Below are 16593 nucleotides of genomic sequence, written 5' to 3'. Positions count from 1 at the left end.
GGCAACAAAAAAGATATATGTTAAACGTGAGAAAAAAGCTTTACTAATTCATATTAATATTTATTATATGTGTACTGATAGAAGATATATATTTATATATATTGGTATGAAATTAAGAGTATGCAAATAAAACAAATAAATAATCCATCGAGTAAATCGTTTTAAATCAGTAGATGAATAGAATGATTCATAAAACTGTATTATTTATTATAAGTTTTTCATTGATCGAGAGATACATAAGTATCGGCGTGAACGAAGTTGATAATTCAGCTATTTAATATACGAGAGATTGCGACGTATATAGATATATATTAGATAAAATTAATTGAGAATTGTACGTATCCAATATTTGGAAGTGTATTATATCGCACAATCTATAATGTATTGTACTATATTTTGAGTTTTTATTTTTTACATAATAGTCGAGTATTATTATCAACGTCACAGTTTTACAATATTTGGCTCGAATCGCTCTTCTATATATTATTCGACTGATCCAAAAATAATTCCAAAGAAATAATGTTTCAAACGATATATACATATATAAAAGCATATTTGTTTTCAGCTTTAAATTCGCGAACAAGTGTTTTGAAATATTTACCGGGAGCGAAAATAATATACCATGCTTGGAATCATATTCATGTATGCCTATACATACACACTCATGTATATTGTCTCATGAATACGATTTTAGTAAGAGGCAAATATTTCAAAGCAAGATCAAAGTATGCGTACCAGTTACGCTTGTCGTACGCTAATAATAACAGTTCAGAAAAAATTCAATATCTGAACTAATATCACTTGAGAGAGATGCAGGCGTATAATTATTTAAACTCTTCATCATCTCGATATCACATTACATATTCTTGCTACTTACCTAAACACGCGCCAATCAAAAAATATAAAAATCACAAAATACACGCATACTCTCTCTCTCTTTCTTTTTCTGCAGAACTTGCATTGTCACACAGAATCTTCCATCTGTGGCTACACATTTTTCTAGGTTGTCTGACACATAGGAAGAAAGGATTCGGATGTGCACGCTGATTCGACGTACGCGGAGGGGTAGGTGGCAGCCAGCTGCCGGAATCTATGCTTTGCTTCAGCATTCCGGTATATCAACATAGATAGATAGGAATTAGCTGCGCCGTGCTTACACAAAAGCTTGTTGTTATCACGTGCATAGTACATTCCCCTTTCCTCTGAATCGTTCTTCTAGATATCCTGGGATCTGAAAATTGAAAGTGTTTTCAAAATAGATAGTTTAGTGTTTATCAATATGCACTGCAGAAAAGAAAAAGATCTACACATGCGTAGCGTAGAGGAGGATATCTTTTACTGTAAATACATACATTTTTACAATATATAACTTTATCGCAAAATTTTATTAGCTAAAACAATTAGTGTCACATTGGTGCAATGGTTTTAAATCGTGATCTTTAATGAATAATCTTTCATCAAATCATTGTGATGTCATTATTATGTAATATTTTATCTGTTAAAATAGTTTATTGTATAAGATAAAATAAAATATCTTAGAGAAACATATAATATTTTTTTTATTTAGGAATGTATTACGTAATTTTATCATTTATAAATGTGATTTGCTCGTTTCTGCTATGAATTGAAATTGTATGTTTAACAGTCTCTGCATAATTCTGCAATCATTACACAATATAAGTACAAATTAAATAATTATTGCTGTATCGCTGTGAGTGAACAAGCTTAATACATATTAGTACCATGATTTTACAATGATTTAACAATATTGATGCTTATGCTATTCTGCAAATAAAATGGCATAGCTAATTAGAAATACACATTAAAAACTTCTACCAAAAATATGTGATTATACAAACAATATTATTTATAATTTAAAAGAAAATAATATGTTGCAAGATTTATACAACATAATTTCATATAATATGAAAAATTTAAAATATTAGGCACGCGAGTGTAATGTGCACTTATCTTATAATTAGATTCTATAATAAGAAATGCATGCGACGGATCTCAAATTCATGAAAGTGATTTGATTTGGAGGAAGGTAGATGTTTCTAAGATGAAGTTTCAATTAGACATAAGAAAATGGTCCATTTTCCCACTACAGCTAACAGTATCAGGCACTCTGGGAACATTAAAACATAAGCAATTCAAATCTTTCATTGGTACAGTGTAGGAAAGAGATTAGCAAGTAAACAATAGGGGATATATTTGCTTCTGCTATCTCTTTTAGTAAAGCGGGGGCGAGACAAATTTATCATGATTATTTCTACCTTTGGTTTCGGCCGATGAGTGTCCACAGCTTCTATCGGTAGTCGAATATTTTCCACCTTGCAACCGTAAGCGACTGGTGTTAATTTCATGATAGTGTGCAAAGGTACTTCTAAATACGGTAACTCGTCTGAAATGGAAGCAAAGTAACTTGATAATCGATTATATAAAACAGTCTTTTTTTAAAAGAAGAAATATGTTTGAGACATTTTACATATGCAGGTTTCTCGCTCAAATCTATGTTAATGTCTTGTATCAGAAAAAGAAATCGCATAACGCCGATAACAGGATTTTGCGAGCGAGAACAAACTGCTTGACGACACGATGGTACGAATAATTACGTCATTATAATCCGCTCTTGCATGAGTGTTTATCATTTATTTTCATGACACGTTTCAATACAAAGGTCAAAAATTACATACAGCGCGTCAATATCTCAATATCTACATTCTCGGAAGCGAGTGTTTATGAATCACACAAGTGTCGGAGATTATACTTGAATCGTTTTCTTTGTATGCATAAATGATCAAAAGGACAAGTTTTATAAATATCTTAAGATATACTAACCTGCGCTTTTGTCCAGGAAATAAGCCAGCAAACACCGTAAAACGGCTTGATGACTTACAACTAAAACATTACCCTGACGTTCCAATTCCATTATCACAGGCTCCAGCCGCGCAACAAGATCTTCATAACTCTCTCCTCTTGGATATCGATATGAGAACTTGTTTTGATCTCTGGCAGCGAAATCAGTTGGATATTTCTCGGCAATTTCTTCGTAAGTCATTTCCTCGCAAATACCCTGAGATGATTCACAGAAAAGATAAAAAATTGATTAATTGATTAGATCTAATCTATTCAATAATCAATCACTTTAACTTACAGCATCAATCTCATTGAGAGCCTTCCACCTTTCTTGTGGTGCTTCTACATCAGTTGCAGTCTGAATAGTTCTCTTCAGCCAGCTAGTCCAAACTCTTAAACCCTATATGCCAACACAAACAAAATAATACTTGGATAATGTATGTATCTGATCATGAAGTATATATTACTTATGTAACAAATTGTAATTTTCCTAAGTGATATATCTTTATATTATTGAAAAAACTGGTACTATATAAGGATAACAATCAGATTACAATTTTTGCATGAGAGTATGATAAGGGGAATATAATTATAGAACATTAATAAATGACAAATAAACTAACAAGAAATATACATTGAATACAAAAATTTGCAGAAGAATTACCTGTATGTTCTGACTGGTGATGTACTCTGCCAATGCCTTGCTATATTCGTATCCCCGCTCGGTCAAGTCCGAATCGCCGCCTATCCTGCCTTCGAGGTTCATCAGGCTCTCACCATGCCTGGTCAAGTAAATCGTGCGTGGCACAATATGAATGTTCATAAGATAGTAAACTATTCTACTTTGTATGTGGCCTTCGTGCTTATGGACCAGCACCTTCTCGCCGGTGTTGTATATTTTCATAAACGACAGATCGCTCTCACGCTCCTCGTCTAATGGCTCATACCGCTCCTGGTAGTGCTCGATTCGCAGCATAAAATCCGCGAGCACATCCTCCTTCTTCATGTTCGCGTAATCCGGACTGCTGACCTTCACCTGAATGCGATAGAAAAATTGTAATATATATTTGGGTTTATAAATTGTCTATTTGCACCAAACTAGAGTTAATTTTCAGACAAACGAGAAATGTTAACGATCAATCGCCGCTACTTCTATCTTTGAAACGTACTTCCATAATGTTCTGCTCGACGATCTCTGGATCGTTGCATACCGACTCGACGAAGAAGAGCTTGAAGCCCATTTTATGGACAACGATGTCGCGTATAAGCTGGCGTCTTTCGACTGTGGAGTTGGTGGCGTCAAAAACGGCCACTTCACCATCGCCGCTCTCCAACCACTGGCAAACATCGTTCAAAGCGTCCTTCGCGCACTGCGTCCGTATCGCCATGGCCTTTATGTTATCGGGACGGAAAAAGTCATGGCATTGATAGGCCGTGGTGGCGTGTCGCCTGTATTCTCCCAGATTGAAGACTTTCGTGCTGATGCCGATCCAATTGAGGTATCGGCACAATTTCTTGGATATGTAAGTCTTGCCGCGAGCTGGCAAGCCGACCATCGCGATCACATGAGGCTTGTTCACGAAATTTGCACGTTCACCTGCAAAAAGAAAGATGAAATATTAAAAATGAGAAGCACACATATCATAGAGACACAAATATTAACATGAATATTAACGGAATAAAATCATAGCCGATATTGTTATCATATCAAAATTATATCAATCATGATTCTCAATCTTTTAATTATTTTATATTTATAATTATTGTCTATTTATCTGCTTCTTATTTGTATGTATATATGAATTAAATATAAATTCACGCGCATTTGTATCTTGAATTTTTTATTAAAGACAAAATTACATCACTATCACATCTATAAATGGCTTAAATTTGCGACGGTGAGTTTTTATAACTCTCTTACGAAACTGGATCTAAACAGACACTAACAAGTAAAGCTCGAAAAATTATTTTTCATTCAATTTCACATCTTTTATTTGACAATTATATGCACATGGAACGTGAATATATTTCCCCGTTATTTTTATTTATTTTAATCGCGCATTCTCGTCGAAGAAAATGTGAGGCTCTTAAATATGTTTCGATAATGATAAGATATTTCGGAATTAGCGCCAAGGACTTTGTTCAAGTTATCTCTTTTAAAAATATTGTAATTATTACTAAAACATATGATATTATAGTTGTCGATGATAATCTACCGATAAATAATCATATCGGAAGAACTCAGTCTCTTTTGCATTTCCGTATTTTTTTTTTAGGATAGCCAATATAGACTAGAGCGATAATAATGTTGATGTTTGAGCAACCAACAATCTTATCAGCTCGAAATGTATTGCAATATTATTTTTTGAAACCGGATATTCATATTTTTCTTGCGAGACAATTTTGTCGAATGAGTGTTTATCTTTCTTGGAACAATTAAGCTAAGTCTATCTTTTATTTCTTTGAACGCGAGAAATATTATACTCTCCGTATTAAATTGTGTGTTTATCGTCGTGCATATAAATGCAAAAGGAATAACGCTGGCTCTCTGTCATACTCGGAAATAAAATAATATTTTTTTTTATTAAACAGTTATTGAAGGTTATCGGTGGAACAAACGAAGGTTTAATTATCACGCGCGCATCAAGTCTGTTTTGTTCGCGATACAAAGTTTTCCTCCGGAAAAATGACAGCTAAAACATTTAATTTTATCTCTTTCATTTATTTATTTTTTTTCTCCGCTTATCTAAAGTGGATATTATATCGAGACAATGGAGGAAAAAAAAAAGAGAAAAACAATAATTTAAGAAGGAAACGATAAGAAATCGAGTGGATCTTTGAATCGAATCGATCTTTGAACTTTGATTTTTGCTATTCGCGATAATGAAATAAAAATGACAGGTAGACATAATAACAGAGGGCAATCCTCTCCGAGGGATGTGCGTATATAGCGAACTCTTTAGTAAGGCGCCCTTTAATAAGGTACTTTAAAGATTCGTATTTTAGTAGGAAGCGCGAAGTGGCCAGACACGCGCTTCCTGTTTGGAACTGGCAGACAAGATCGGCGGAGGCGCGTAATAATTATGTCAGACAGAAGACACCCGGTACATTGACCGCGAGATCGAAGACCTTGAACTTCCTCCAAAACGCAACCACGAACATCACGTTCGTCGCACGTGTCCGATCGCGGGGGAGGACAAAAGGGAAGAGAGACAGAAAGAGAAAGATATAATTGGGATCACAGAGAAGACTCAAAATACATTACCTCGGATCGGGAACGGTTTCGTGAGAATGGTGTCCGATGTCGGTGGTGTGTAATGCATCTCGATTTCAGAATCAGTCATTCTACGCGGGATACTCCGCACGATTGATGCAGTCGTTGAGGAGGGAAGAAAGCGAGCGAGAGAGAAAGAAAGAACGCTAGAGATTCGCGTGCATCCATGCGCGAATCACACGGACCGTGTCGACGTACTGACCGACGAGGGACGAGCATGGACGAGTACGGTGGCGAGACAACCGCCACCGTCGCCGTATACGTCATCACCTATCGGAGTAGAGGAACGCGCGGGGAGGCGTCTGGCCTGGCCGGGCCGGGCCGGGGCCGGGATGAAGTCCGCGATAATCAGAGTTGTCAGCTGTCACCGGGTCATTGCGCGCGCGCGACTCGCGACAGCCATTTGACAGCAGTTGACGACATTGATGGTATAGTCGCCGCAAAGATTTCGATGCCTATCTAGATCACGATTAATAGCTACGAGATATATTTTCATGATTTCAGATTCGAATCCGAAGATCCATGTCGAAAGTTTACACATACAACTGTCGAAACGTCATTTCTTCCGAGTTTTTTGTTTAACCAGCATTACATTTGCTCCATCTCTACATCGCAAAAAAGTATAAGATTTAATATGAATCTAAATAAATCGCGATTAATTAAATTTCATTTTCTATTTACTTTGCTGGTGTCTCTTGAAAATTATAAAAATATTCGATCGACTAATCATACGTTTCTAAATTTCCTAATTTCCCACCATGAACAATGTCCAATTATGATATTCCTATATCCAATAAAAAAAATGTACTCTCTAGTGATTTTAAGATGTCTCCCCCAATCATATTTTAGGAAATAAGTTTCTTGAAGATTTTTCCGATAGCCAATCAGAATATCCGAAAAAAGTAAAAGAAATTTAGAATAAGAGAAAGATTACATTCGTACAAAAAATTGTTTATGGAACGTATACGATTGGTCAGAAAATCTAGAAATCTAGAAATGTTAACTGGTAGCCAATCGGTACATCCACAAACATTTTACCAAATGTGATGAAATCTCTAGGTGCTTAATGTATATCTGTCGAGGTAGCTACTAGCGTGCTAGCGTCTCCGTTAGAATTTCTTTTGTCAGCTGATCTCGAGACGGAAAAGATAGGTGAGTGCGTGCCGCTCTGTATTTCAGAAATCGTGTCGGCAAATTAATTACTTGTGCCATGTGTTATTAAATCTAATGTGTCTCGCGTGTTAGGTCAAAATAACGCGGTAACGGGATACATTTATTTCAGCAGTGCAACACCGGCAATCTAATAGGTAATAATTAATGATACATATACATAACATATAAAAAAATACGCGTGAACGAAAGAACGATTGAAATTATTCCCTTATATTATCTCTTTTATTTTTAATGCTTATTTTTTCAAATTAAATTACATATAAAATTGATTATATCCGTAAATTCATTTATTTCGTATATATACTTGATAGATATTTAACATACTTATACATATAAAATATAATATTAAATATAAACGACATATATATGTATACATATATACTGAATCAACTCTGACTCGCCCTTTATCATGTAATCGCATATTACGTAATGAACGCTTTAACTTCTAACCCGCGTTTTGCATTTAACGAAAAAATCCATTCACGAAAAAAAAAAAACGACCTGATATTCCACGCTTGCAGGCAGTGCAAGAAGAGATTGCTTCGATTGCATGTCTTTTATGTGAACCAATATGAGAAAATGAATGAAAATAATTGATTCAATTAAATTCAGTCACTTCAGCAGACGACAGACGTTTCGTTGTAATCTCTACAAAAGTTCACACTATCTTGCTATCTTGAAGCAGCCGTATAGGTTATGTTATGAGGTAGAATTCCTGTAGAATGCACACGGTTAGACACACGGTGCATGTGCTCACATGTTAATCTTTTTTTTTTTCTACAGAGATGACATATTTTATTATATTTTTCTTTCGATAAATTAATGAGTTTTATAGAAGAATCTATCTTTTTTAATTTAAATTTAATTATTAAACTTGCGTTTTCTGATGATTAGAAACGTTTTCGTCGAAAAAAAAAATTTTTCATCGTGGGAAAAATATGATTCAAAAAATATCCTTCCCGTTATTATCTTAGATTTAATATTTCACAATAATCAAGAATTATATTTAATTATTATACTTGTCACAAAGTTTTTAGCTGTACGCTTATTTCTTCCAAATTATTTAATATTTAATTAAATGCTCATTAAATACATTAAATACATTAACAAAAAGAATTTGTAAAATTTATTGGGAATAGATACGATGTTTATAATGAAGGTTCGAGGCTAAATTTCCGAAACATTACACAGATTAGAAATTTAAATGTATGTATATATATATATATATATATATATATATATATATATATATATATATATATATATATAGTGTAAGAGAGGTTCTTGTATTTGTCGCATTATATAACCTTCGCGTCTCCTTCAACACGTGGATTTTATAGCAGATGACATTTTTCCTATTCGTTTCAGGAATAATAAATAAAAGATAGAATTGTGTGATAAACGCAACGCCGATTTATCAATAATTTTATTATAATTAAACACGATTATATTGCATAATAGAGATGTATGAATCTCATCTTGCCTGTAAGATGATAGTTGGAAGATTCTAATTTAAGCCTTCGTTTTCAGTATCTCTACACTCTAGAGAACTTTCACGCTTCTCCCAACTCTTTCCTCAAATCATATTGCTTTCGCATTCTCGTTTTAAGAAGAAGAACTAATTTTGCAACTTACGCTGAATCAATGCATTGATTATATACGAGAAACGATGCACAGATTGTGAACTTGACAAATGTTGATAAGGCGCCAAAATGTATTTGCTGCAATCTTATAAAATAATTTTACAACCGCAAAATCTTTTAAAAGATTTTTTTTTATGTTTTTATGTATATTGCGCTTTGCAGTCTCGCTGCTTCGTCATGTATTTCTTATTCGTTATAATATATGTATTATTCAAAATTGATCGCGCAGTCAAACTGAATTAAACGCATTTTCCCACGTGGCACATCGACAAAGAAGCGTTTTTCATAAGATTTAATCTTTATTTTCGCAAAATGTGTGTGCGTGTGTTTTGAATAATTTGCTGAAAAAATGAAATAGATTAACGAATGAATATCTGTTCTTTCAGGATACACAAAGTATTAACAAAATGCATCCGAGCTGTCCCGTGCTATATGCTTTCCGTATATCTCAGGTAAGACTTGTCAATATGGACTTGTGTGATTCATTAATTCGCATCAACTTAATTCACGCCTCCATCTATATTAGAAACAGAAAAATTTTCTTTAAAATTTATAGCAAACTGCTCGAAAAGTCACAATTATACTAGTCAAAATGCAGTTCATATAAAATTTTAATAATTTATATATATATATATATATATTGATGAAACGCTCTTTAATACGACGCTTCTTGCTTCCAGGTGATGGGCTCAGTATATAAGAACAGAAACTTTGATCGTGGCACAGCGACATCCGCATTCTTCCTCGCCACCATAGGACTGTCAATGAGCATGTTCTCCTTGAAGCAGATGCAGTCGACGCACCAGCGCCGTTTGCGCAGCTAAGAATTGCGATTAAAATCATAATTCACCAATTATCAAAATCGACCGTCAATTGAAAACAAGATTCATCAATTACTCACAAAATATATAGCCTTCTTTATTATAAACGATGTTGCTTTAAAAGTAGTAACGCGATATACGTCAAGTCCTCCCCTAATATAATTTGCACGTATGAAATCTCGGATTTTTTATGAATGTATGTATGTCAAGCAAATTGCAATTTCGGAAAAATTGCACGCCACGCTTTCCTTAGAATGTGAATGACAGACTTGCAAGGGTCGAATCTAGATCATCATGTCCTCGATTCGCAGATGCGTTTACAAGACCGCGTGCTTTATTAGTTACATTGAATTCAGCACTTGGTACAGGCACTTGGTAAACGCGATTTTATCGGAAAGTTCATCGCAGACTTGAATGACAAGCAAAATATATACTACCTGATGCTTGCATCAAGTGCAATCCCTTATTGGAGTGCAATACCTTACTTCCTCATGTTAGACAAGAAACGATTTTCTAGTCTTGCGAGCAAATAATGTTGCTTCTACGAAACAATATGGCATTGCAAAAGATGAATTTTTTATGAATCTGAGAGAAGAACTTTCATAGATAATCGATATATCAGAAGATTGCGTTACTTTGCATCACGATTTATTCTAGTTTATTTCAGTCATTTTCAGTCACGAAAATAATTCCTTTTGATGCACAATGATGCGTTTGATGATGTAATGATATCTTATTTTATGGGTATATCATATGCAATCTTTCGTTCCTTGATATCGAACAGAATTTAACAAGAAGAAATATTATATCGAAACATTTGTAGGCTTTTTACAATAAATTGGGCAAATAATTGGTTTATAATTATGCACTCTGTTTAATTTTCCACATTATTTCTCTAAATAATACAATGTTTATTCAACACTTTATCTAATAATACAATACAGGAATAACTATCTCGCTATTGCGTTTTAATTCGCACAATTATTCCACTTTCGCTCTCGTTCTGCCATTTTTATTAACTCATCCTATTCCTTAATCCTTGTTTTCGATGTCAGCGCGGTCCTATCCAAATATCTCAAATAGTAAAATTTCTCTAACTTATTGGCATTTTATTTCTTTCATAGGCGTGTATACGTTATTCAACGTGATTTCGTCAATGTTGATTGCCAATCGTGGATAATTAATTAAAACTATAAGATAGCTTATTTACGATTGTTCATTATATTCAAACAATTTTAGAGCTTATCTCTGTTAATCGAAAGTTCTTCTCTGAGACAGCAACCATGCTCGATCCAAAGAGAACATACATCAATCGGTCCGTACTAGCTTATAATAACTGAAGATTTAACATTAGATAGAATGTTGCAACTTAACAAAAATTGATTGATCGAACATTGTTGATAATACATATCCTCTTTTCATCACTGTAAAATCGCGCTGATATTACTGTCGAATTTGAAACAAAATATACGAATTACTCATGTATTATTGTGTTCATAGATTTTACATGCGATAGTTTAATAAGTCATTTAAAATTTCCGTTTCTTTTTTTGTCACTCCTGCATGTTCACTAAATTTAAAGAATTTCTAATAAAACTTCTTATTAATCTTAATTGATTTTACTTTTGATTTTATGACAAATTTATGGCGCTGTAATTGCTACAGAATTATATGAATGTATATCGTTTTGTGTAAATAACTATTTATATAATCATATGTGCCATTTTTTAGAGCATTTGTAAGATTAATCATTACTTTTTAATAAAACATTGATTAAATTAGCCAACTTTTCTATAAAAGTGCAAGGATTTTTATGCTTGAACTTAGTAGAGAAAAGAGGAAATATAAGATATTATATAACAGAATTGCAAAATCGTATGTAACACTGATAACGAGAGTAATATTAATAAAATATAAATAATATTATTAAACAACATTAAGAAATCTCTCTTTTTTTATCTCTCTTTGTCAATGTAATGTAAAATGTAAAAGAGTTTGTTTCATATATATAAAAATTTACCTGAAACTTAAAATATATAAAATACTTTGATAATTTTTACGATTAAATGCGGATTTACACAATGTGGAGTACATATGATGACGAGTAGCAAAGTAATAAGCAAATTATTCATATTATTTTTCACTACTTCAGGGAAGAATCTGCAAACAAAAAAAATGCAGCTAATATAGTTATTAATAAGCTGTAGAGATAAATATTATGTATAATTGTGAGATAATTTAGTAAAAACTTACTGAAGTGTGAATAACAAGAAATCTGCTATGTCCTCCACATACCATTCCGGGCGATAAATTTGCACGTAATTTCTTGGGGGAAGTTTGGAAGAGGATTACCCGGAGCAGTCTGCATCAGAATACTCCGCAAAACCTCGGCGACTGATGTATAAAAATGTAAGCATCTTTTCAAAAAGATTTATCGATCTTACTTCCGTATATAATTTGTCTTGAATCGCTACTTTTATTAAACTCTTGGAATCATTAATTCTATTTTTGTGAGTTATCCTTATCGAGTAATTCAACGTGTTACTTGACTTATTACTTGTTCTTAATGATAGTTTGAATTACATTTAATATAACTGAATGCTAATTCGAGGAAATTTTTTATTGATATGTTACAGACGATTTGCAAAAATATTAAAACAGATAAAGGAATCTAATACTTCGAACGAGAGAAAGACGCCGTTCCCGAAACTCGACGATAGGATCATAAGATTAGCGACGATAGCTGCAGACGAATCTGATTTTGGCACTGTTGTTTGGAGCTGGGACGTAAGATAGATAAAGCTCTATCTATCTATATATATATATGTAATATATTTATGATCCGACTCGTAGCCTTTTTATTATATGTATGTATATACATATATACATACATATATATATATACATATATATATATATATATACATACAATCTCAGGCTCGATGCTCGATATTCCATTCCTTCTATAACTTCTCGTTATTCTCTCTTTCTTTCTCGCTCTTTCGTTTTCATTTCTCATAAAAAGTCACGTCCATGTCGCAAAAAAAAAAACGAAAAAGAGAAACGCGAGTCAAGAGCCGAATTTTGATACGCATTAGTGATATAGGATTATCTCATCTTTGTATCTTTATCACGCAAAACGCCCGTTTCATTTTCACGATATGAACGTAACTGTTCATAGACACTCAAGAAATGTACAATTATAATTTAAAGTTTAGATATAATGTTTATATATAGAATTAAAAAACCGATAATCGTCGGGCCGCTCGATTCGAAACTTTGTATTTCTTCTATCAAATAGACGATGGTAGATATACATTTTCAAATAATTGATTCTGCGAAAGATATGAAAAAAAAGAATGAGAAAAATAATTAGATTTAGAATTAGAATTATTCGCGAGGGAATTATTAAAACTTCTCTCATTCTATTCACGATAATCTTTTTTGAGGATGGGAGAGGAAAAGACTGAAAGAATTCGAAAATTTAATTTCTCAAGAAATTAGATTATCCGCCAATTCTGTTCGTCATCTTCCGTAAGCAAAACCGGTTTACAGAAAGAAAAGTTTTTTATTTAAACAAGACACCTTTGGCAACAAAATGATCCTAATCTCAATAGATTAAACGTAAGATCTATATCTCTAAACAAAAAAAAGTTTCTCTCGAGATATTATGCTTATGTTGCATCTCTCTATCATCATTACGTGAATCATCAGATTAAAACGAAAACAATGAAACGCAAATGTGCGTGAATAACGTGCTCCTTTTCAAAATTGGGCGCGGCTCTCTATCACAGTTATCTCTCTCTCTTATTATCTCTCTTTTAAACGGTTTCCCACACAACGAACGATATCATTGCACAATGATCGCTTGCCATCTGTAATATTTAATTGATATGTCATAATATACACAGGGTGTATTCAATTTTTACCACGAGCCACTTTTCATATGTTAGAAGCACGAAGGAATTTTCGTGAATAAAAAGAGCCTGGATAGCGCTCCGAGTCATCCTGAATACATTAATGCGATAATATAAATTGTGGGATTATAATGCGATAATATCGAATGATATGGCTTTAGCAAGGGAATCAAATATCTAAATAATCAAATGGAACAGGAGTTTACGCAGGAAAAGAGCGAGCTTTTCTCGGCTTGCCTAAATCTGTAATTATTTTCTTAATTTTCTAATGGCAGTCTATATGTGCGAGGAGATATCTGTCATGTCAGTTTTTGACAGTTTTATAAACGTGACATCAATTCCATAATGTAATTCTTTATATGTGTCACGAAATCGAAGCCGGCTAAGGCTCGTTAAATGATAGCGCAAGAAAGATTGTATGTTAATTTTTCGCGAGAATGAAAAATTAAACAACATTCGATATCGCAATCAGCCATCGATGTGATTCGAGCTGCCCAACGATTGAGACATTATGTATTGGGCTTTCACGGATGTACACTTTCTATCGCCGTTTTTTCTCTTATAAAAGATGTATTAGCGCTCATAAATATTCGCCTATCAATATTTTTTTTCATCCTTTTCAAGAGATTTTTGATGAATAAAAAAATTTTTATTATAAAAAAATAAGTTTTGACTCTATTTTTTTTTATTAATTGTTTTCCGCGCTGTCAATCTAATAATGTAAATTTGGCAATATCAAAAGATATTTTGAAAGATATTCTGTGAAAGCCCAGCACGCTTATTTAAGGAATTAAATTACAAAGTACGCGATATAATCTAAATAATCACTCTTGCTATTCTTTCCTTTCATTCTCTCTCTCTCTCTCACACACACACACACACACACACACACACACACACACACACACACACATTTATTCTACGTATACGATTTTTCTTTTCCTTAACTCTCTTCTATCTCACTACAAGTCATATATCGCCTCTTCTCCTCTCCTGTATATATAAATTCTTAGAGGACAGGACTGGACAACTCGAATACATGCAAATGACATGAATACTTTAGATATAAAATGTCTTATTGATATTTTGTTTCCTTTATCCAATACGCTCAAAAATATGCAAAATTGATCTTGCTACTCAGCATATACAAGTATCTCACATATAATCTGATAATTAACATGATTGTTAGAACTACTAACATTATTTGCATTCGAAATATCGTATTTATTTATTTATTTAAAATAATACGTCCAGCCCTGACATCAATAGATAACGTAGTGTAATTACTCTTTAACATTTATTTCATTCTTCCACTCACGCCAAAAGTTTGATCGATGGATAAATTTACGCATCGTCGTCGTCACTTTAGCAATATATCTAGGATCATCAATACATATTCGCATTATTCACATAAAATAATGACTCGCAAATAAACTTACTGTTAGAGTAATTCGCGATGCAGATACATGTCATCACACATTTTGTGACTAAAAAAAAAGAATCGCTTTATACGTAAATCGCATTCACACAAAAAACTCTAAAATTTATCATAAAAGAGATACGGGAAATCAAACGGGGTAACTGAGATCTTTGATTAAATGGGAAGCTATAATTAATAATTTAAATTTTATTTTGTAATTCATGTAAACTATTAAATGGAGAGTAATAATTAATTAAAGTATATATAATAATTACTTGCTTCATTGCATTAAAAATTGCTCCATTTAACTAACATTGTCAATTTTAGTAAAATAAATGTGTGAGTATAAAGATAGTTGAAGTAATTACTATGCAGTAAATATTATTGTAATATATATATATGTAAAAGAAACACGGCAGTAAACATAAATAACGTTGTCAATAAAAATCTTTCTTTGAAATGCTCGTTTGAACATTTTCATCTCGTGAAAATTTAAGAATTTATCACTATGCACTTTATATTTCTTATCGAAGATTATAATTGATTAATAGCTGATAATTAATAAAAATCAAGCGTTTCGCATAAGATATTCCTGTGTTACAATAATGTAATATTTTGCCATTTTTAGTTGATATCATTTTGAAATTGTTATTATTATTATCCTTTTGCTTGTTGTTTTACTCGAAACAATTTGCCACAATTGGCAATTTCTTTGATAGGCTTCATATCTTCAAGAGCATTTGCAGAATTTCTTGATGGAATAACACGGAATTTCATGATTGTTTAGCTAACTTAGTCACCAATTCTTTTCATAGATTTTTTTCTTCCTGAAGTTGCGCTTTATTTTTTAAAACACTGGAAATCCATCGATAGAAATATGGAAAGACAGCAGATATAAAAACAAATTAAAAAATTCGAACTTTTATGACTTTAAGAATATTTATATGTTGAAAGGCCAAGATGTGTTATAGTGGGTTCTATTGGCAACTATGATATAAGAAGATTATATACAGCACATTTTTCAATATATCTAAAGCAAGTACATGAATGGCAGATTTTTGTTCGTAATAGCAAATCAGATGTAAGAATGAGTCTTATATGACGTTCCAAGTATTTCACTTTGTTGGAAGCGATAAAAAGTATATAAGAAGACATTATGTACAGTAGGACTTTGCATAATTTGGATAGCATGACGTGGACGCGACTGAGCGAAAATTCCTGGAAAAAAGAAGTTACAAGATACTCCTATCATGTACAAAACTGCTCAATTCCTCCCATTTCGAGTATGTAATTAAATATGTTATGCGCGCCGTCATGTGACCTGTTTATTATAATATGAAAAAACTTCACACATTAGCGTTGATGAAAATACATGTGGAAAGAGTATAGGAGAAATACCAGGAAAAGCAAAGTTGCGGATAATCAACACATAGAGAGGTCCTACTATACTCGCAACAATTTAGATAAACAATTACCTTCATCATTA

At 32.8% G+C, this 16593-nt stretch overlaps 1 protein-coding gene and 1 long non-coding RNA gene across 3 annotated transcripts; one reads left to right on the top strand and one right to left on the bottom strand.

The window, feature by feature from the left end:
• Positions 1 to 183: 183 nt before the first annotated feature.
• LOC126851361 (6-phosphofructo-2-kinase/fructose-2,6-bisphosphatase 1) lies at positions 184 to 6493 on the bottom strand. Of its 2 annotated transcripts, none has more exons than XM_050595249.1 (7): positions 6125 to 6492; positions 4029 to 4456; positions 3524 to 3895; positions 3158 to 3259; positions 2842 to 3076; positions 2277 to 2404; positions 184 to 1231 (listed from the first exon to the last, which is right to left on the bottom strand). In XM_050595249.1, exons 1-7 carry the CDS (start codon positions 6201 to 6203, stop codon positions 1175 to 1177), a joined length of 1401 nt encoding a protein of 466 aa, XP_050451206.1. In that variant the 5' UTR covers positions 6204 to 6492; the 3' UTR covers positions 184 to 1174. The 2 variants fall into 2 exon arrangements, with proteins under 2 accessions (XP_050451206.1, XP_050451207.1); XM_050595250.1 differs by lacking the exon at positions 184 to 1231 and adding an exon at positions 1259 to 2128 and having other exon boundaries at positions 6125 to 6493.
• A 3276-nt stretch (positions 6494 to 9769) lies between these two features.
• LOC126851370 (uncharacterized) lies at positions 9770 to 12834 on the top strand. Its single transcript, XR_007687660.1, has 2 exons — positions 9770 to 12179; positions 12407 to 12834. It is a non-coding gene; the product is annotated as an uncharacterized LOC126851370 (long non-coding RNA).
• The last annotated feature ends 3759 nt before the right edge of the window (positions 12835 to 16593 follow it).

The sequence above is a fragment of the Cataglyphis hispanica genome, chromosome 8 (genome assembly GCF_021464435.1).
Source record: "Cataglyphis hispanica isolate Lineage 1 chromosome 8, ULB_Chis1_1.0, whole genome shotgun sequence".
NCBI classification, from domain to species: Eukaryota; Metazoa; Arthropoda; class Insecta; order Hymenoptera; family Formicidae; genus Cataglyphis; species Cataglyphis hispanica.
This window is presented reverse-complemented; position numbering and strand designations above follow the sequence as displayed.

Excerpts from the sequence above, each read along its gene's own strand:
- LOC126851361 (XM_050595249.1), bottom strand. The coding sequence starts at position 6,203 with ATGACTGATTCTGAAATCGAGATGCATTACACACCACCGACATCGGAC. Across the intron at positions 4,457-6,124 it reads GAAACCGTTCCCGATCCGAG|GTGAACGTGCAAATTTCGTG; the intron begins GTAATGTATTTT and ends TTCTTTTTGCAG. Across the intron at positions 2,405-2,841 it reads TTTCCTGGACAAAAGCGCAG|ACGAGTTACCGTATTTAGAA; the intron begins GTTAGTATATCT and ends CTTCCATTTCAG.